Source organism: Tachypleus tridentatus, chromosome 11, assembly GCF_004210375.1.
Source record: "Tachypleus tridentatus isolate NWPU-2018 chromosome 11, ASM421037v1, whole genome shotgun sequence".
Taxonomy (NCBI): Eukaryota; Metazoa; Arthropoda; class Merostomata; order Xiphosura; family Limulidae; genus Tachypleus; species Tachypleus tridentatus.
Window position 1 is genome coordinate 63,544,710 of NC_134835.1, and position 23,971 is coordinate 63,568,680.

General features: G+C 32.7%; 1 protein-coding gene across 1 annotated transcript in view; it reads right to left on the bottom strand.

The window, feature by feature from the left end:
• Positions 1-15,780: 15,780 nt before the first annotated feature.
• Positions 15,781-23,971, bottom strand: part of LOC143232306 (uncharacterized) — a 119,988-nt gene continuing 111,797 nt past the window's right edge. The window contains exons 6-8 of the mRNA XM_076467550.1: positions 22,818-22,960; positions 17,756-17,987; positions 15,781-16,702 (exon numbers count right to left, since the gene is read on the bottom strand). Of these exons, the coding sequence (XP_076323665.1) occupies positions 16,620-16,702; positions 17,756-17,987; positions 22,818-22,960 (458 nt within the window). The 3' untranslated portion in view covers positions 15,781-16,619. The remainder of the gene's footprint in view (positions 16,703-17,755; positions 17,988-22,817; positions 22,961-23,971) is intronic.

The following is a 23,971-nucleotide window of genomic DNA, read 5'->3' on the forward strand; positions in this document are numbered from 1 at the left end:
AGTTTTATTACCGCAGAAGTGCAATCAAGGATAAGTTATAGAATTAATGACTGATACCGGAAGTTTTGATATATGAGCATACAGTATTAATTAAGAGAAGGTAATCTGAAAAAGTAACTTAAGACTTGGCGATAATTATAAACCTGTGTTTTCGTTTTTTTTACCTACTCATCCCATTAAATTTTGGAATGTTTAGTGATATTTTAATAACGCCTTAAAAGAAGTTGAGAAGTTGTTCCGTCATTAAAGAACATGTTGCTTGTAGCATCTATCGTAATTGGATTTTAGTAGAATCTAGGCGTTTTTGTATTGAAATACATGCAAAGAATATATATATATATATAATGATGATACCATGTTGTGTAATATAACCTCTTCTCTCCCGCTCGATCTCTGCTACTGTAGAATTACACATCATTTGTCCCTAATAGCGCTAATGTCGTTATCTCACGGAGGCTGAAGTCTCATTACCTAGTGATTAGTGTCAAGCTAAACTTGTGAAAAATTCACACTTACCAAACGTCTCGCTTTTTGATGAGTGGGAACATATGGTGCAGTAAAGCTCTGTGGTCTAAAGGTTCGGTTCTCCACGAATTTTCTTGTTTTGATTTTAAGGTGATGACGAACAGTAGCAGGAGGGATGATGTCATATAAACGAGAACCTGACGGAGGAATGATTTATGAATCAAGACGAAAAGATATTTACATATCACCCTTTATGAAATAGCCTTATCCTTCCATAGTCAGATCTGGTAAGATGCGACAATATTTAAAAGTGGAAACAATTCTTCCCAATTCAATAATTTCTAAAAAACAGTACGACGCACAAACTTAATGTCTACAACTTCATTGGTCTGGTTTGAAACGAGGACTATCTGAGCTAGCCGGTCCCTAATTTAGCAGGTAAGGACTAGTCGTCATCAGTATCCGCCAACTTTTGGGCTACTCTTATACCAATGAAATGTGGGATTGACCGTCACTTTATAACGATTCCACGGTTGAAATTAAGTCTGATTCAAACTATATGCACACAGAGTTAAACCCAAACTTATGTTTATAAAGTGTTAGTGAATGAAAACTAATCTTGAACCAGTACATTTTAAACAAGGAATAATGTATTCCGTGTTTGACAGTTATTTTTCTGAGCAAATCACATCAGTATTGGCCAATTAAAAACACATTTCTTTCTGATAATACGTAAAAAAACAGCTCAACTAAAGTCTGTATTTCTTTTCAGAAGCCTCTTAAGAAAAAAGAAATAACTTCAAACATTCTCTCCACTTTAAAACTTTTATTAAGTAAAAAACAACAACAACTATTTGTTTTGCTTCATCTGAAACCTCAGCTGAATAACAACACTTCTGCCTCTTCGTATCTTCAGAGATACTTTTATTTCGCCCTCGGTGTCTCAGCAGTTAGTCTGGGGATTTATAACATTAAGATTTGATTTTGATATCTCAGGCAGGCAGAACACAAATAGCACATTGTGTAACTTTGTGTTAAAAACAAACAAACATCTTCTTTAGACATAAGTTTATTAAATCGTTTTACTTTTTCATCAAAAATTAATTTTTGATTTTTTCTTAAAACTTCAGTTCTGCATCTTAAGTTACGTAAAGTTTTAAATATCAAAATGGCCAATAAAATAAAGTAACCTTTTCTAGAGAAAACAACGCACATTTATGATCGACTGTTCTGAGTAAAAAAACACGAAATATAAATGTTTTACTACAGCTTTTGTGTTTTTTCCTACATCTAATATTATGAGTACAATAACAAAGCAAGCAGACTTTTTTCATGATGCTAGGAAAACAGGTAGATTCAAAAAGTTTTAATAGAAATGAATAAAAATCGTATAACCCGAGCGGTTTGGAAAAGTGGACCTCTCTTCTTCAGGGGCAAACCAAAAAGGTGCTGTTTTTCTCAAACCGTATACTTCTCAGTCAGTAAAAATTGTTTATAGTTTTGACAAATTTCGAGCCTTATACCAATGATGAAGTACTAGATTTGTTAGTACTACAAAGCTGATAACGTTAGGTGGGTTATTAATAAATAAACAACTTTAGATAGCTAACGAATGCTTGCTTTTAAAACGTGACTTCAGGAAATTTTGAAGAATAATTATTTAAAACACATTTTACATCTTTGTGGAATTTTTAATCTGTTTTAATTCTGGAAAGCAGCAAATAGTTAACAACCGAAGAAGCAACTGTCTGGAGAAATGAAATATGTATTTAAATGAGGATTCACTGTTATAAAATTGTTTAATACAACTTTACATAAAACAAGTTAAGTCACGAATGAAAGTATTTTATCAGTTCTAAACTGATATAACTTTTGTTTTACTTTTTATCAAGTTTAGCTTTCTCGTTTTCAATCGCTTATAAATGTTGCGTTAGAATTAAAACGTATGTTTTATTTAATTATAAATTACCCAAGCTTTTTTTTTTCAAACGTAAACATTGAACCGTTAGCTAATGATGGGCAATCAGTATAACCAGTAAGCATAGATATCGTAGTGAACAATCAAAATAATATATGAACAGAGATATGTTGATAAAAATTAATATAACTCTCCAATATAGATATCGCTACGACTAATGATTATAAATATTGTGTTGAGGAATAACATATTGAAGGGATAGAAATACTATGGTAATTAGTTTAATCAATCTGAACTTACTAGATTAATTTCATGACGATCAGATATACTTAATTAATATTAATTCCGAACAGAACAAACTACTTATTTAGAGCACAACTGAAAAATAATCCTGCTAACAAGCATAGCTAATTAATTATACTTTTCTTACTTTCTTCCTTATAAAAATTATAATGAATTGTTTCATCAGTTGGGTACTGTCGCTGTTAACGATGTTCTCGGCCATAATTCTCAATATACTTATTTAGGACTAACTCAAATCCCATATGTGTTCGAAACTCGTGAACTATCTTGCCTATAATAACAAATACAATTATATATGTTAATCATTCTGGTCAATACTATTCATAAAAGTAACAAAAAGGATGCAATAGAGTATAACTAACAAAACCCACGAAAAATAGTTGTTGGTTTTAAGTACTATCGTATATTTAATGCTTATTAAACAAGGTAACGTAAGTATAACCGCGTATAAGCTTAAGTTTCCATAATCCTTAAAATGTTTTGTAATAACTGAGGACCAATTAAATATCCCTGACAGGGTAATTTTAGAGGAGCGTAGCATTTCAGGTTAATTAATGTTCAGATGTAGAGTGAAGTAGCAGCAAAAACAAAACAAAAAATACTAACATTTAGAAAATACTAAATAATAAATTAAATGAATGCCTGAATCGTAAAATAAATAGCTATGATACTGGTTCTGTAATGAAAATATACAAATTTTAAATGTAATACAAATAAAACAATATGTTAAACATACTACAAGACGTATCTACCACAACTACTAACACTAAATAACATCTGTCACTTAATGAAATACATTGAGTAATCAACAGAAAGAACGGAATAATGTTATGCCTCCCGTGAAAGACGAAACGCAAAAGCAATAAGCCTCGAGATAGCTCAGTTATAATAACAATAGGACTCAGAAATAAATTTAGTAAACTGAGTTAATTACACAATAAATTTATTCAATTAAAAACCAACGTAAGTTTAAAGAATAATTTCCGTATCAAAGAAAAATTGCAGCCAGTGTGAGCTTATTGTAAAGCTCTCTCGAATGAAAACAGAAAATTTAATGTAAAGATATTTTGTACATTTTACGAAGAACTAGTAAGATAATCAAATTGAATATATTTTATGAAGTTTTTTACAGAACGATTACCGTATTGAAAGAACACATATTTTATGACGAGCATGTTGTACGACAAATATTAACGTAAATAACAATGTATTGAAAAACAACTTATCCAGTTTCAGCGTATTTTCTGTTATATGATAAACAAGTACTAAGCAGATATTTGCATACTTTATAGGATTCCAGTTGCTGCTTGAGTAAAATGTATCATTTCAAGATGTTAAATAGAAAAGTTTCTTCATGTATTATAATATAACCTCTATTTGTAATTCAAATTAATAATGCAAGTGATGTTGACTGTTAAAGTCAAGACTTTTTTGCTCCATGTTTGCTTCATTCTTGTAAACTAAATCACGTTGTTCTTTGCCACGTGAGATTAAGTGTTGTTATATAAAATAACCAGTATGAGATTTACCACAAGAATTTAGAGTTGTAAACCAATAAATTTACCACTGATACACTGATTTATCGAGCATCAGACAGCAAACAACATATACATAATACCTGAGTTGTACGTTCTTCTATTTCAACTTAATAAACAGGCAGTTTTGATTGGTTCCTCTTTGTTAACCAGTTTTAGTTGGTTCTCCTTTGTTAACCAGTTTTAGTTGGTTCCTCTTTATTATTCAGTTTTAGTGGGTTCTTCTTTGTTAACCAGTTTTAGTTGGTTCTTCTTTGTCAACGTTGAGTTAAAAACATAAAAATAAAACTGTCCTAAAACATTAAACGGCGAAAAATGTTTGTTTGTTGTTAAGTACACTTTTATACTGTCAGTTACGGTTTGTGTTTTAGTGAAACGTTCCTGAAGAAGCTGTGAAGTGAAACGTTGGGTGTCAAGTTAGAGAAAATCAACACTAATTAAAATTTCTTCCACTACTGAAATTCCACGAACAAACACTCAGTTCTACTTAGGCCTTGAATGGCCAGGTGGGTTAAGGTGTTCGACTCGTAATCTGAGGATCGCGGGTTCGAACATCCGTCGCACCAAAGATGCTCGCCCTTTCAGTCGTGGGGGCGTTATAATGTTACGGTCAATCCCACTTTTCGTTGGTAAAAGAATAGCCCCAGAGTTGGCGGTGGGTAGTTATGACTACCTGCCTTCTCTCTAGTCTTACACTGCTAAATTAGAGACGGCTAGCGCAGATAGCCCTCGAGTAACTTTGCGCGAACTTCCAAAACCAACCAACCAATCCTCGCATTTAGAGAAATCAAGTGTGACGTTACGTGACACACATTGGCTTTTATATAAATTAATTATTTGAGTTTGTCCAACACCAGGACTGTTTTGTTTTTTTAAATATCTCAAGCGTACAACTAAAATCATTAATGAATGAATGATTCTATGAATTAATGAAGATTATTGCGTGGTTAACGCAATAATACGTTAGTGTATTAATTTATATAATACAAATACAATTAGCATGAAAATCGATCTAGAACTCCACCTCGTGTACCAGCTTTGAGAAATTTCCATTATGAGCTTGGAAAGTTTTAATAAAGAACAGATTCTAAAGCAACATCTGTGTCAGAAAATTACAACATACGAGTTTGCTTTATAAAACTTAATTTATTTAAAAACAATATATATATATATGCTGATACTTATATAAAGACACGTATGAAAAACCCTATTTCCTACAGTAGACTGTAAGCTGTTATTTCTGGGAAATCTGTGGTGTTATTTCATGGACGGGTAACCGTGAAACATCATACCGTGACATCATACGTCATTCGCGTGAGTTTATGGTACTTGTTATCCTTACACCGATATATTGCCGATTAGGTTCTGTGAGCTGGGTCATACGGACGCTGTTCATACTAATGAGTTTAGTCTTCCTATCCTAGTTTAGGCTTTAGGCTATAATTAAAACGGAAGCTATCAAACTACTGGAGTGATACACAATACGCCTTAGAAAAGGCTGGTTACACATAACGATAGATATAGAAATTAAAACTTTCATATTCGGAGTGGTTTCTGGTGGCTAAAGCTACGGAATGATATATTAGAGAAAGGAAATTTGATAAGCGTCAAGGAAATAGTCTTGTTTCCTTTTGATTGGTTTAAAGAGATAAATTGTATTTTATTCAATCGTTCATTATCGCTCAGTTCTTGGTACACTATATCAAAAATAAAACGTAAACAAACTGTAAAAATAATTGGATGTTCACACATACACACGTATATGTATCAAATTTAAATGTAAAGGTTCTATGTAATGGAACGTAGATGCACAACTTTCTTTTAGGAATATTTGAGACATAGAAACTCCTGCTTTTCAATTTTTGTAAATCATCCATCGTTTAAAAAGATGTAAATACTATTTCGTATTAACTTAATGTAAAGTTAGCTGATTTTTCACTTAAGTGAGCAGTTAATCCACTTTATGTGTCAGATGCTTTTCTTAATAAATATTTTGAGCACTGTATCGTGTACAATACGGTCATGCAAAGAATTTAGTCTATCTTTCTGGAACACAAAGTAACTGATGTCTATTTCTGAAACACAAAGTAAATGATGTACATTTCTAGAACACATGGTACTTGATGTATATTTCTAAAACATAAAGTAATTGATGTATACTTCCAGCATACAAAGTAACTAACCTTTATGTACTTCGATACAAATAATAAAACAACAGACCCTTTATAACAACAACATGATTAAGTTGTACCTCTGAAACACAAAATTATTAGTAATATATGGGACGCAATACGATTGTTTTATAAATCATGAAGACAGAATGTTCGAATAACGACGAGATCAATCGTAGACCACATCTGGACAAACTTTCCATAAAACTAACGCTGATAAGAACTTCAGCTTCCAAGACCATTGTTAAGCAGCACAACTTCACAAAAGTCCATGAAAGCACATTTAGGTGACGTCAGCGGTATTTTTGAAAAATGATTAGCTTCACTCCGGTTCAACTCATATGGTTTGTTAAAATATTATTATAGACTTAGTTGTGTGACTTCACTCTTCTTCCTGATGGTGTCATATATATATATATGTGTTTGTGTATGTCGTTCTGACCATGATTATTCTTTTAATAGTAACTAATTTTCATCCTAATATTTTGTATCCTTTAACAAGGCCCGGCATGGCCAAGTGTGTTAAGGCGTTTGACTCGTAATCCGAGGGTCGCGGGTTCGAATCCCGGTCGCACTAAACATGCTCGCCCTTTCAGCCGTGGGGGCGTTATAATGTGACGGTCAATCCCACTATTCGTTGGTAAAAGAGTAGCCCAAGAGTTGGCGGTGGGTGGTGATGACTAACTGCCTTCCCTCTAGTCTTACACTGCTAAATTAGTAACGGCTAGCACAGATAGCCCTCGAGTAGCTTTGTGCGAAATTCAAAACAAACAAAAACAAACCTTTAACAATTTTAAACTTCCCATTGCATAGCAAACTTGTAGCAATTAAAATGCCGATAGGAACTTCCTCTCTATTCTTTTTCCATATGTCTACTATATTGGAAAGTCCTTAAAGCCACGTAGTTAGTAACATCTTGAGAGTTTCTTGTCACTTTATCCAATCATACCTTTATCTCGTCTAATATAGCAACAAACTTCAATTGTCGCGTGAAAATTGATTTTCGTACAGATTTATACACTTTATCTTTCTTGCATCAATGTGACTATTGATGAGGTACTTGTGATTTGTATTTCGACAGAGGGCGAAATCTTCATGAACTATCTTGTGCATAGTTAACTGAGATAGGTGCAGTTTGGGGATGACTCCTGAACGACTAATCTGCAAGCTTTGGCAGCAATAGCGGGACATTTGCATATACTGAAATGATGCTTAGAAAAGATTACATCCTAATATTGGTATGTCGATTTTCCTTTGTTAAATTTAGTTATCTTTGAATTGTGGGTAACCCGGGTTTAACATCTATTTGCTATTATAATAATTTAATATTATACCTCGAGAATGGTCAGATAGAATGGAATCTCAATGTTTATGGTTGAAGGGAGGAAATTCAGGTTTTTTTACTAGCTGATCTCTTACATCGTTTTGTAATGATGCTTAGAAAAGTTCACATCCTAATATTGGTATGTCGATTTTCCTTTATTAAATTTAGTTATCTTTGAATTGTGGTCTAATATTATACCTTGAGAATGGCTCTCACATCGTTTTGTAGGCGTGCGCCGTTGAATGGTAGTTAAGTGGACGAAGATAAAATATGTTTACGTTAAACATGAACCTTATTATGCCATGGTTAGTATATGCAGAAACACGTCAATATACTAACTAATGAAAATCGCTCTTGTAAGCTAAGACTAACCTCCTTCACAGTACAACTCTGAGAAAAACTTACTCAAAGTGATTCGTTTAACTCTTGAGGAGAAAAAGCAGCTGAACCAACACTCAGATGATCTTCAACTTTAATCTCACTAAATGCGTTGTAACATGTTAATTCATAGTGTAACGATATTCTATAGAAACTTTATTTTGATAGAAACAGACGTTGTAACATGTTAAGTAACAGTGTAACGATCTTCTATAGAAACTTTACTTTGATAGAAACAGACGTTGTAACATGTTAAGTAACAGTGTAACGATCTTCTATAGAAACTCCACTTTGATAGAAACACTTGAGCCAATGAGCCTTTACAGTAACATGAATAAAAACTTTGTGTCACTCTAGATGTGAGAAACCAAGTTAACCAGCAGTATGGTGATGTTCTACATTAATTTCACTTAACTAGAAACAATGCTTGTCCAAAAATTGTAACAGGTTAATTAACACTGTGATGACCTTCTATAGTAATTTCACTTGAAGAGAAAGACTGTGTCTCTCTAAAGAATTGTAACAGGTTAATTAACACTGTGATGGCCTTCTATAGTAATTTCATTTGAAGAGAAAGACTGTGTCTCTCTAAAGAATTGTAACAGGTTAATTAATACTGTGATGACCTTCTATAGTAATTTCACTTGAAGAGAAAGACTGTGTCTCTCTAAAGAAATGAAAACAGGTTCATGAACAGCGTAATTATCATTTACAGTAAATTCACTTTGCTAGAAGCACTGTGTCACTCTATAGAAGTTAAAGCATGTTATACAAAAGTATGAGAATCTTCTACAGTTATTTTACTTTAATAAAAACACTGTGTCACTCTAGAAGTGAAAACATGGTAACAAACAACGTGAATAGAAATACTGTGTCACTCAGATAGGGAAATCAGGTTAGTTAACAGTGTGATGAATTTATACGGTACTTTCACTTTTGTTGAAATAATGTGTCTGTCTGAGAGAAAGAAAGCAGATTAACATTAACTTCACTTTGATAGAAACACTGAGTCATTTTAAGAATGTGAAATCGGGTTAACGTAACTACACTCGATAAAAACAATTGACTTCTCTAAAGTTGTGAAGACAAGTCAACTAACCAACAGTGCGCTTATCGTCAACTGCAGTTTCACTTGACGATAAATGTAACTGATTTTAATATAACTAATTTTTCCAATAAATATTGCTTTGACACATTATTTGTTTTTATAATCAAGAAAACGCTTTAGACGGTTGGAAATGTCCTTTTCTAGATCAGCGACAATTTTACATTCTTTAAACGTGAAATTCGGAGTTCTATTCTCCGTGAAGGACACAACAGACAACCTAATGTGAATTTGCATTAAAACATACCCATAACGGTTAAAAGATGGTGCTGTTAGCTATAACTTTAACCTCTTAAAAGGAGCTTCATAGATCAACTTCAGGAGTCAAGTTATGAATAATATATCTTTAACATTCGATTCAGTTTATTCAAGCGTTGGAACATCACTAATTACTTATGGAATTGGAAGTTCTCCTGACATTGAGATTAATTATAGAGAGAGCAGAGATGATGTCTATTTAGAAAATCTTCTACCTCCTGTCAAAGCAACTTTTGCCCCCCAGTGGCTCAGCGGTATGTCTGCGGACTTACAGCGCTAAAAACCGGGTTTCGATAGCCGTGGTGGGCAGAGCACAGATAGTCCATTGTGTAGCTTTGTGCTTAATTCAAAACAAGTACAACAATAAGCAACTTTTTAGCAGGAAAATAAATAATTTGGAAATATTTATTAATTGATTTAGTTGTTTTTGTGAGGTAATCGTTCATCGCACCTATAAATCAATTCATAAGAACAGTACACGTCGTTTTAAACTGTATGTAAAATGTATGTAATTTATATTGTTAAATGTGTGTTCGAAATCCCCGCCTATTCCTTAAATTTATAGAAAATTATTTGGTGTAAGAATCAACAATATACGTTTCACAAAAGTACTAACATATGTTTTGACCAATTGAAATTTCTAGAACCTCGATTTAACAGTATAAACCGATGCACCGAAAGACAACATATATTGTTGGCTTCAGCCAATACACTATAAACCTGGGAAGCTATAACTGTGATTAATGTTTATCAATCGGGAAACAGCAGATATTTGATCAGGAATGTTTATTGAATTTGATCATTACAAACCGCTTAACTTCAGAGGGTCCTCCCTAGTATAGCGTAAGTCTATAGATTTGCAACGCCAAAATCAGGGGTTTGATTCCCCTCGGTGGACTCAGCAGCTAGCCCGATGTGGCTTTGATATAAGAAAACACACACATACAATTTCAGAGGATAGACATCGGACATTGATACTTTTACGAAGACATCGTACATCTTCAGTTGTGAAAAACTCACATGTGATCAGCGAGGGATAGTTAGCTACCCGCTGAGTGAACTGTACCGATACCAACCCGAAATTAATTTGTTTACCCTGAACCGCCGATAAAATACTCAGTTTCAGACCAGCTAGAAGAATCGATATTGTTTATAAGCTTGTAAAACTCTTGTATATAAATTATTGTTTGTAATATCCGTTATTATAAATTGTATCATTGTTTGCATATTAAAATATATTCGTGTTAGGAAAGAAAACTGTGTGTATCAATCTTATTGTCAAATATAATAAATTTTAAATATAAATATTGACTTTTAATGAACTTCTAAATCAAAATTACAATTTAACTCAGTTTTAGACTACGTTAAATTGTAATACGTAACATAGGAGGCTGTTTCAGATATATTATATTACGTAACAAAGACACTCGTCTATCCCTCCAGTGACAGCCTGAGTAACTAAATGATTGATGAATCGATAATTACGAACTCATCACCAATTTTTTTTACTGATCTAAAAATAAGGCTGCATTCCTCTCCCCATCAGTGAAATGTATATTTTGGAAAAATAAATGTTAAGCATTTCGAAAGGTTGAGAGAAACTGACAAATGGTTATCTACGTTTTACTTCCGATAAATGTACGTACCAGAAATGTTCTTTACGTTGATAGCTCGTCCTTTTACAATTTGTTTTAGACGATTTTTAATTTTGTTTCTACTTTTCAAAATCATAACATAGTACTGAACAAATTTTTAATATTTGATCTTGAAAGAGTGTTGTTTTATCATGTTTTCACTTCGGATAGTAAACGGTTTGTAAAAGTGAGAAATTGGTAATGGACAAACCACAAGCGCGAGGACTAATGGTCTTAATTGAATTTATGATAAAATATAAAAATAAATAAGTTCTTCCATTATATGTACAATTTTCTTACTTTTCTAGAAAGAAATTCCTAATTAAATTCTATTCCATGCATTGTAACCATTATGAATATTATATCTAGAAGTGAAATTATTTCTTGTTGTGATGATAGTCTTTAATTCCTTATAATTTACATCTTTAAAACTACATCCATGTACATCCACTAGTCGTTTAAACCCCTTCCAGTCTAATTTTAAAAGAAATAAATAAGTTTTTCCACTGAGATAAACCATCTTGTGATTATATTAATTTCAAGTGAAACACCTTAATATGGTCTCTTATCTAAGTGGATAAACATGCTACTATATCAGTTTAAAGTAAAAATTTTAGTATGTTTTTTTTCTGTGGATACGCTACTCTGTCACTATATTAATGTAAAGTAAAAACCTTAGTATGGTGTTATATGTAAATAATATGCTTCCAGTGGCTCAGCGGTAAGTATGAAGGCTTATAATGCTAAAAGCCTTGTTTTGGTATCTGCAGTGGGCAAATGACAGATAGCCCATGCTGTAGCTTTGTGCTTAGTTAAATAAATTAATTTCCAGTCATAACTAAACTTTACTTTCCATTTCAGTAGAAACAGCACTAAAAGGTTTCTATACTTAAAAGAAGGTTAAAACCTAAGATTCGGTTTCGTTCGATGGGCAAAGTGTACAGATCACATTGTGTGGGTTTACACACAAAACAACTGCAGAAATAGGAGTTCAAATACAAAGTAGGATCATATTTATCATTCAAAATATGAAATAGTTAAATATATATATATATACGCAAGAATACTTTAACACTTTAACACCAAATGAAATAGAAGTTTCACAAAATACATTTTGAAAACGACACCACTTTAAATATTAGTTGTGATTGTTTAGTTAATTTGATTTCAAACATTTTATATCATTGTACCAATGAAACAGTATTTTTTTATTTCCCAACTACGTTTTCTTGACTGGCAGAAGCTGTCAAAAATTGGTGCTTTCAAGTGATAGTCTTTGTACGAAATATATAGAGCGTAAAGAGATTGTTGAACCTGCATGTGGAAAATTGCTTACTGTGAGCTAACTTTGTTACTGGTACTCGAGAACGCTCTTCAGTCGGCATTTACAATTTCACATACTAGTTCAGACTTAATGAAGCTCACTGGATAATGAACACCATAGATAAGGTCTACAAAAATAGTTAAGGATGCAGATGCCTGAATGGTTGCATTATTTTCATCCCTGGTGTCAAATTTCTTTTATGGTTAATATTCTTAAAATAACACAGCTTCTCTGCTCCGTCTCCTCCAACAGTTTTCCGCCCGTCTGGTTTCAATTGGAACGCTAGATCTTGGCACAAGTAACTGTTAACTGAGGTAGCAAGTCAGGCGTGTCGTACGGCTGCTCAGACCCATTATGAGAGTGACAAAAACCACCCAAGCACAAAATGTGTTTAACTTAGGCTTCCCATAAACAGATAATCCTGCTTCTGTCGTCAACAAACCTTAGAAGAACAGTTTGTTAGCGCTCATTTATTTCATTCGTCGGATGCCGAGCATTCAAACGAAGACGTCGCGAAGATAATCGTTGTTCTTTGCAGTATGTAAGGGATTGCATACGCGGTTGTGGCAATGTTTCGGAGGCAGCCAATCTAAATTTTAAACGTGTGTCATCTTTAGGGGAAGTGCCCATCAGCACTTACAAGTCTGCCTTGTAAAGTGTCACAGGGAACTAGCGAGTGTTTACCCACTGTAATTAATTGGCGTCAAACAATTCAAACCAGTAACGTCAAAAAGAAACAAAATAAAACATGCCCCTCTAAGAAATGTCTGGATAAGAAAATAAACACGAGCTAAGTGAGTGGTCTATATTTTATTTGTTATAAGAACCTGAGTTCTACAAGGAGCTAAGTTTCAGTTATTGAAATATGTATTAATAATGCTAATTTTATAAATACATTTTAATCACACTAGCCACAGAAGTATATGTGAATAGTTTTCTCGAAAAACATAATCTGGTTGAAAACATAATCTGAATTCGAGATTCTTCTGGGAATGAATGAGAAATAATATAAAATGTATATGGCTACAAACTCATGATCAGAAGATTGCTGTTATTTATGTGCAGATTAAGAACATAACGATGACCTAGAGAATTTGATTTCCTAACAAAGATGAAAAGTCGAATTCAAGTGAAAAAAATTCTTGAGCAATATTATAATACTCTGTATATTCCTAAAGATGAACAACTTATTTTAATAAAAAAAGAATAATAAACGATTACATTTTCTATTAAGCGAAACTTCCATTACGAAAAATTTAGAGTTCTTCTGACGTCAGAACACTTAGAGACTAGCATGTAAGACATATCCCAACAAAACTCTTCTTGTTTAAACCATTAGACAGCTCAAAACTTGACCTTGTTTTACCTATAAAATTTATAACTGATTACAATCGTGTTTTATGTCAGTGTTATTCAGTTTCTTAATGCGTAGTGGAGATGAAGATTTTTTGCTTTTGTATTTTTTTGTAAAATGTTCTTATATATCCTGAAAAAAAATGGACGGCCTTAAGCGTAGTTGTCTAAGCGGGAATACAAAGAACATTAACAAAAATAGAAAAATGTTTAAAATGTTGACAATTATATTAAGCAAGTGTAAAATCGATGAAACGAAAACGAAGATTTAGTTCCATTTCGTCTTAATGTAATTTTCATTTGCAATCAAAATTTGTGATTTGGTAAACCGAAATTAATCAATTGTAATTATTATAACCATCAAATTCTGGGTTCGTTTTTTTTTTTTTTTTTACAAAACTGATAAGTTTAAGTCCAGTTTGTTAAGAAATGAAAACACGTTCGAAGTGTTTCCTTAAGTGTTGCATTATATTTAATGGAAATTAACAACAAAAGTCCTTTAACACTCACATTTGTATTTTGACACCAGTGACTGCTGTGTATGGTTACAAAGAGTCTGCGTAACATTTATGCTGTTGTTTTTTTTGTGCAAAATGAAATTCAGTTTAACTTTATGGGTCTCTGTACAGCAGAAAAGGATATGAAAACATTATGTTATACTCTAAACACTCTAGGACAATATGTTTTATAGTACATCAAACAACGAAGTGTTTCTTTTGTGGAACAGGAATAATATTGTACACGATTTATTTGTATTACGTTTGAGAAATGCCACAGTTTCAATACAAAACTTGATTTATGTAACTTGTCATGTTTATGAATTAAAATTGTATTTTCAGCCATAAACTTCAGATGAAAATAAAGTAACTTTTATCGATATTTGACATAAATTATAAAGAGTAATATTCACGACATATCTGGAAGTTTCAAAGATAAAACTTTGTTTTTCCGTTTTTTTGAACAGGTTACGAAAATAAAAGCTTAATGCATAAAAAATTATAAAATGTCTGAGAAGAAAAAGTCTTTTCTTTGCATTTTTTTCTAATGAAGCTGATTATTCTAAATAATATTTAAATTTAAAAAATAATGTTTGTAACATATCAGAATCGCCAAACTAGAGCGTTTATTTTCAATATTAATTACTCAATCGAGATAAGTGGTAGAACTAGCGGTTTCTTGATCATAGCTCACCCAACAATGTATATGAAAACCGGAATTTACCTCGAAAGTAAATTAAGCAGGTGGTATGAGGTTAAACGTGTTATTCAATCAGCAATCCATTGTTAAACTAGCTTCATCTTCTCTGTTGTTCGACCAGCAACAAGCAGTAAAACCAGCGGTTATTTTGAAGTCGTTCAACTGAGAGTATGTAGTCAAACCAGTGTTTACCTTGACCATCGTTTACCTGGCAATATATCATACATCTTGCGACAAATGGCCTAAGCCAGCGTTTACATTGAAGTCGATCATCCAATTATATTGGATCATAACGATCTCAACTGTCGTTAACTTATCTAGCTTTTTATATAAGTTATTGAGTGGTTAGTTTGTTGGGTTTTCTATATCATCTATAAAACAGGGTTTCGTATCAGGAATAATTCTGGTTGTTAGACGGGATGATTTCTCATGTTTTTAAACCAAATTACCGATTTCCTTCATTCGAAGAACTATTCTAGGTCAACGATGTATATTATGTTTTCAGCTGAAAGTTAATATATATCTATCTTAAAACTTTATTTTAAATAACTAGATAAGAAATCATGTTTCCATCATCAGATGAACAGAATGTACGAAGCAGACAGTTTTGAAACTTAAGAGTTTCCGATTAAGATTCTATGGTAAAAATACAGTGAATAGTTGACTTTGTTATCTATGAGAAAAAGGCAGTTCGTGCTACATGGTACTTTTACAATGTAAAATAATAAGGGACGTGCAGATTTTACATTTATTAAGATAAAGAACTGAATTTCAGAGGTATAAGTAAACGAATTTAAGTTTAAGACTTCAGATCAGAGTTATTAATTTTTATTACGTTACCAGATGTTATGGAAGAGATCATAAGAATTGACTCACATTTGTTTTAAACAAATTGATAACACTATAGAATGTAGCGCGTAAAAGTAAACCCACATACTCTATATGTATTGGTCTTTGTGTATATATATATATGTGTGTGTGTGTATATATATATATATATTCAAGTCATACACAGATATAACAGCATTAACATTAAATTTACGCCCAAAACACCTGTGAATCCTAAATTATTGTTCTACGTGCACAATGTTGTTACAGGAAGCAAAACGTTATAAAATAGGTTAACGTATCACAGAAGTCCCCGCTAAGCGATACGGAGTTTTCTTTACTTCTACAAGGGGATGCAACTTCAGCACAAACACACTGACGAGCGTATCACATGACTCTTGTAACATGGAAGTTTTCTTCAAGGCCAATCGCTGCTACAAGTCAGATTGAAAGTTTTCTTCAAGGCCAATCGCTGCTACAAGTCAGATTGAAAGTTTTCTTCAAGGCCAATCGCTGCTACAAGTCAGATTGAAAGTTTTCTTCAAGGCCAATCGCTGCTATAAGACAGATTGAAAGTTTTCTGCAAGGCCAATTGCTGCTACAAGTCAGGTTTAAGATTATTGAAATAGTGGTCTAATAATGCGAGTCTTCTGAAGATAACCACTACAATAACAATCCTTCTTTCATTATAACAGCGTTCTCAGAGATTGGAACTTTTACTCCCAAGAAAATGACTAGTTTCCTCGGTTAAAACTACATAAGAAATTACACAGATACTGCAGTCATTTTTTTTTATCTCTGAGGATATCTCGTGACATCTTAGTGACTAGTCTGTTACAGACAAGAGCAGCACCACCAAACACCAGAGAAGCCAAGCTTGTAGGTAGCAGCCGGAACCATGATTCAAAGCTAAAATAAAAACAAATACAGTTTACAAACACAAACAATTTATTTTTTAAAAACACGTTTATCATTTCCATTATAATAGTAATTGAAATTTGAGAGAAAATTGAAATTTCTATAGAGAGAGAAAGAGAGACCTCTGTAAAATGAGCCACAATTAGAATCATAGGTGGAATATAAAGAATAGATTTATTTCAACTTAACGGAAATCCATTTAGCTCATTATGAATCTAATATATAAGAGGATTTTTTTTATTCAACCCAGTAGAACTGCGAATGTTTACTTAATTAGTAAGCATGGTCTAGTTTCTTCATCCAAGCCAATAAGTCGAGGTTCTTTATGGTATTGGAGTCTCGTGTCTTTATCTAAGGCAGTAGAGTAACAGTTTATCATTCAAATTTGGACTTTTAATTCGGTAGATCTTGAGTCTCTAATTAATAAACCAGAAATATTACGGGCTTTTTATTTATTTCAGTGAAGTTTGTAACTAACCCAGAAGAGGTTGCAAACAGAATCTTCACTTGCTTACGAAAGTCTTTATTAGGTCACAAACATGTCGAAATGTATTGGAAGCTACTATTCTATAAATATGAGAGAAATGTCGTTTTAACTTAAATTGTATCCCTGATGGGACAGCGAAAGCTGTAAGGACATACAACGCTAAAGTTCGAAAATATATTATCCGCAGTTGACAGAGCAAAGAGCTCAATGCACCTTTGCTTTATAGCAAACAACAAACATCTACCTATTTTTTTTCTAATTTAACGCCGACAATACTTTGTAGCACGTACTAGGAATTTGGATTCACTTTACGATGTATTGGATTGACTTTACGATGTATTGGATTGACTTTACGATGTATTGGATTAACTTTACGATGTATTGGATTAACTTTACGATGTATTGGATTAACTTTACGATGTATTAGATTAACTTTACGATGTATTGGATTGACTTTACGATGTATTGGATTAACTTTACGATGTATTGGATTGACTTTACGATGTATTGGATTAACTTTACGATGTAGTAAAGTGAAATATTAGTAACGTTCTTACCAGAGCCACTATTTTCTGACACATGAAGACCTGAACTTTGACGAAGATTGCCCACTACAGTTTCTTTGCTGCTGGTACCAATTACTCTAGAAACGGTTGCCGTGCACTTGAGACGAAGCCCATCCGAGAGGAAGTGTTCCTGATGAACTCTGAACTTTAAGCCTAGTACAGCAGATACTGTGTTATCCACGTACTTGATGTCAGAATATTTAATGATGTAGTCAGATTTTGCCTGCATGGAGCAATGACAAAAGTTGATTATTTTAACACATAGTAACAAATTAGGATGACTTATAAACCTGATGAAGGAATGATTAAAACGTATTCAAAAGTTTGAGTATATTATATTAAAACTGCTGGAATTTGAAAATCTGAAATCATGTGAGAATAACTGACGATATAAAGTCCCGTTGAAGCAATAAATATTAGAACTACATTTTAATATTTTGTTTCGTAAATTGTGTGTTCGAGCCGAAAATTCATTGCTTTTAAGAATGGTGTGTGTCAGCCCTATCCAACACGAGATATTCATTTACTCAGATATGTTCAAATCGAGGATTTAGAATTTTCGAGATGGGGATAATTTTTATACGCAATGGCATTGAAAAACAAAAGAATATGAATTAACTTGGGGCGCAATGACAGTCAAGAGAAGGAACTCCAAGAAGTCGTTCCACTGTAGTGTTAAGCAAAGTGCAGCGTCTTGTAAAGGTTAGAGCCCACGAACATAAAGGTCAGTGCTAAAACAGTTCACTTGGTATGAGTAACATTGTCTGAAAAAATGGAGCTAACTTCCATAATATATATGTTCAATCATCATGTACCTCAAATAAATAAGGAATAAATCGGGTGTTCATGATATTCGATATGAAAACATATCAGTCAAGTTTTTAGGCACAGATCTCTGAGATTAGAATTTTGAAATGGGAACTGAAAATCCATTATTCACGTAAAAATAGATGGATTATGGAAAGCAAGCAGGTATGAATGGCATGCTGTGAGTATGACGTTCTTACGAGAAGAAACGTCCACTAAGCTGCAGAGATATTTTAAAGTTGCATGGTCAACAGTGTATGATTGGAGTTAGCGGCACGGATCATAACGACGTTATGTGGCTCCAAAATCGTTTTAAGAGAACACATTCAATCTCCTCATTCGTATTGAGAACACATATGTATTCAAACAAGTACAACTATTAGCTTACAGTAAGGGGATGTGAATTATATAGCTTCACTAATGTATCAAGACGTGTTTAAATACAGTACCACGTAATCGAGTTTATAATCAGAACAGTGACTGACTGATATGTGTATTCCTGTTTAGATAGCACTTTCGCCTAGCAGTGTTCTTTTCTTCAGATATAACATTTCCTTTATCTGTTTCCTTGTAGCATTTGGTTCATTGTACTTGTTATTGTTTTCTATTTTGATAATGGGCATTGTAAACTTTTTAGCTTGATCTATAATATAAACTTTCTAAAAGTTTTTTTTTAACCATTCAGTTATGACAATACATTAGTCTTGTCAGTTTTATAGAGCATTCTTTTGAAGAGCAGCTCGTTCAGATGTAGAAAAACGAAAATATTGTATAAAAAGTAATGCTTTAAATATAAGTTCGATTGAGATACTTTCCTATTAGAAGCATCTGTTAAAGTGTTTGGTGAGCTATGAAAAGCTCTGAGGTCAAGATAAAGTAGTATATTACTTCAGTAAAGGTTTTCTTTCTTTTTTGTGTCCAAAAGAACAGTTTGTTAATTGAATTTATCGCAAAGCTACTTGAGGACTATTTACGCTAACCTTCCCTAACTTTAAGTGATAGACTAGAGGAAAGGCTGCTAGTCGCTGCCACCTACTGAAGAACTACTCTTTATCAACAAATAATGGAATTTATCGAAACATTGTAACGACCCCTACGGCTAAAAGAGCAAGTGCGACCCACAGAGTGTGAGTCGAATGCCCTAACCACCAGGCAATGGCAGGCCTATCAGATTAGAAGTTCAGTAGGTTATCTTTATCAATGAAATATGTCAAACTAGGAATACTTATGAGAAACTATTAATTAGAGCCTAGATTTAAATATGTATTTTAAAAGAAGTTTAACTACCTCAACAATCTACAAATATGCAGTTGTTACAGGCTCTTTCTCCGACATGTGTATTTCATGATAATTATTAATGTGTAAGAAGACCTTGATACAAAAATCCTAGTTCATTTTTCTAACATAACAAATTATGTTCGATTGCATTTCTATATTTATTTAATGTTTCTATCCTCTCGGCCCAGCATGACCAAGTGGTTAAGGCACTCGACTCGTAATCCGAGGGTCGCGGGTTCGATTCCCCGTTGCACCAAACATGCTCGCCCTTTCAGCCGTAGGAGCGTCATAATGTTACAGTCAATTCCACTATTCGTTGGTAAAAGAGTAACCCAAGGGTTGGCGGTGGGTGGTGATGACTAGCTGCCATCGCTCTAGTCTTACACTGCTAAATTATGTGTGGCTAGCGTGTAGCTTTGCGCGAAATTCAAACCAAACTTATCCTGTCCTACAGTAAAAAAATAAATACAAAACCATAAGTAAGTATGAATTATGTTTCATTATTACAGCAGGAACTGCGATGAAATTTGATGTAGGCTTATAATTTGTACAGAAAGTGTTTTAACTTTATTATATATATAGGCTCGAAATGTATTGAAAACAATAAACACAATTAGAACTAAAAACATCGCTCGATTGTGGTATAATATGTTTTATTGTTAACTTCAAAGTCCAGTCGAAATATAGTACCAATTATTTCTTTAAAATAAACAAGATTATGGCTCAAATGTTTCATTTTGGTATAAACATGTACAAATATTTTTTTATCCATCAGATAACTTCTTCATCGAAAACAATGATACGAGTTTGAACAAGCGTGACTTTGTTTGTATTTTTTTTTTCCAGTGCTACACCCCTCAGTGGCACAAGGGTGTGTCTACGGACCTACTATGCTAAAACCGCGGTTTCGATATCTGTGGTGAGCAGAACAAAGATAGCACATTGTGTAGCTTTGTGTTGAACTTCAAAACATCAAAAACAATGCTAGTGGTATAATTAATGTCTTACCTTCCTACTCTTGCGTGCGAAGTTTGAAGTTTAAAACAGTAGCTTTATACAAAAGGAAGTGAGAACTATTTAAAACACAAACTTCGAAAATGCTAACTGTACCAACATTTCTCGAACTCTTTCTATTTCAGAACATTTTTCAGTAAGTTTAAATAACTGAAAAATATTAAATTAAAGAACAAACAGTTTTTCCATACTTGACTTGCGCTTGCCGTCCTTAGTTTAGTGAAAGTCCACACGGAAGTTAGCTAGTCAGTGCAACCCACCACCTACTGTTGGACTTTTCTCTTTTACTAACGAACAGTAGTGTGATTGACCGCGACATTATAAGATCCCAACAGCTAAAAGGGCGAGCACGTTCAGTACGACGGGAATTTGCATCCGCGACACACATATTGTGAGTATAATGTCTGATATCCTAACCACTAGGCCATGCCAGAACTTCTATATTAAGATGACTTTCGATGGCAGGAAATACGGCATATGCCTCAGTATTTATACTGCTTTGGAAAATATACAAAAAGTTAGAATTATAAAGTTGCTAAGATTTATAAGCTTTTAAAAAGTTATTTCTTTACGTAATAATTTAAGTTTTATGATAGTGAGTATCGAAGGCTTTAGGTACGTTTAGTCAGAATCTAAATAGTCTAGACCGTTTGATCTCTGATTGATCCCTACTGGAGATCGAACGACCTACTCTTATATCTTTTTACAAGGTTACTCTAGCAGTATTATAAACAAATAAACTTCTTCTCAATGATGCTGTGATCCATTAAAAAGAATTTAACAATTACTGACCAAAAAAAAGATAGGTAACTTGTTTGTAAAACTTGCCTATACTCAGTATCATGTACTCACGCACAGAGAAGTGGTCGAAGCGTTACAGACAAGTCATAAAAACTAGACAAGGTTTAGTGACGTTCTATTTTTGTTGTTTTGAAAGGAAGCTCAAAGTATGTTCCAGGCAGCAAACTGATACTGTTACAAAGCCGTCAATACTTTTCTACTTCATTCTACTGGAATTTTTAAACTTTTAACCATTTCCATTTTCAGCTTGTACGAGGTTACATTCTGATACAGATTTACTGTTTCAGACTTGTTTTTGTATCTTGTAAGTTGATAACTTACTGGTTGTAACTTCTTAATGAACACAGTATGAAACAAGTAATATACAGCGCATGCATAACTATGAAATAACTGTTATTCTTCTTCATTTCGTCTGGTAGTTGATTTACTTTCGTACTTTCCAATTTCTTGTAAAAACTTTTTAACTCTAACAACTATTTTAAGTAAAAATTTAAATCGCTTTTCTGGTTTACCGTACTGGTTGGTGTATGCTTCTTCTTAGCCTAAAAGCGTTTTAGTTTAGGAGAGCTAATCAGTTATTATTAAATTGTGGACAAAAATATAGATAGCAGTATGGGTATTGAATTGACGAAACTGGTGATTCATCGCTATGTAACCAATATGAATTTCTGTATCTACTTTTATTACACATAACCTATAATCGCTATTCAACTATTCGCAACTCTAAGAACTATATCTTAATTATATACAGTTAACAATTATATCTTAATTATGCACAGTTAACAATTATATCTTAATTATACTATTTTACTCTGAGCTTGAAATATCTGATTAAATGGTACTAGAGAACTATTTTCAGCAACTTAAATAAAGGTTTATAGTTTTAACAGTAATACTAGTTACTGAAATTAAGAAGTCATTAACATAAAGCACGACTAAAGAAACATTAATTAACATACAAGTATTCGATTTTATCATTTATTTCTAATATTTAAATAGACTTTGAAATATATTAGTTTCGATAACGTCGTAACTATTAGCTTTCCAGTTATCATAAAATTACAACCTATTTTTACTCTTTAAAGAGGATATGTGTAAATAAAGCCGATCACGTTACGCTGTGTAATATTTACCACTTTTAAAACATTCTTACCTTCCTGTCATTAATGAACCAATGTAATTCAGCAGGTCTCACGTCTCTGGCCGATGTACAGTTCACGTCGACAATATCACCCACGTGATATCGTGTTTGACCACCGGTTATCTTGGGCCCAGCTTCATTATGTCCGAATGATGCTGAAAATATATTTAAAAGGTTTTTATGGATCATGAAATTCCTGCCAGAAACTTCATTCATTTTTGAACGAGAACGTTTTAAGTTAAAATAGAATATCAACATTATAAGTTTAGGTTAGTAAGTCTCTTGTTTAGAAAGAAGTTGAAACAATTTACTTTTAAACGGAATAATCAAAACAGAAAAGAATTTTTTTAAATAATACATTTTCGTACATCAATTATCACATCTTCCTCAGATAATATAATTAAATAAATTCTTTAAAACATGAAGTTATTAGACAATTTTTACATATAACACATATTTGATCATTCAATTACGTGACATCAAAAAATCTAGAGATCCAATAATTATGTTTTAAGATAAACTTTTATTAAAGATCTCAATGTAAACTCATTTTCCCATAATTTATTATACATCTGATCAGTTTGTGTGATTTATGTATTTATCATTCTTTGAGTAATTAATTAATCATACCTTTTTCTTGTGATTAATTTTTACTAATTTTCGTATTAAATATTGTCATCTGTGATCAATATTACGCAGTATGTGTGTTGATTATTGTTTAGAGTGATATATTTATTATCTGCCTGTCTAACCATGTCCTTTCTCTATATATGTAAAAACAGCTGGTATGGTTTGAGAAAATTCTATGCTATTCTCAGTTGCGGTAACAACTGGTACATGTATTATAGTGGTGTTAAAATTGCAGTTTTATTAAACATAATTTTAAACTTATTTTGGGCTATTTTAAGGTCAAGAAATTTAAGACAATAAAATCCTGGTTTTCATACACCTAGGAGGCAGAGCTCTGAAAGACCATTATGTAATCTTTATACTGACTGCTTAGCGACTTGGTCATGTATAATGGTCATCTATAATAATATAATGAAGAATATGCTTTATCTTGTTTTAATAGCTGTTTTTTTTTGGGGGGTACCAAACACGTAAAGTCTAGCTTACTTGTTTTCAACCAAAAGCGTATATCAACTGTTTGCAGCTAGAGTATTCTA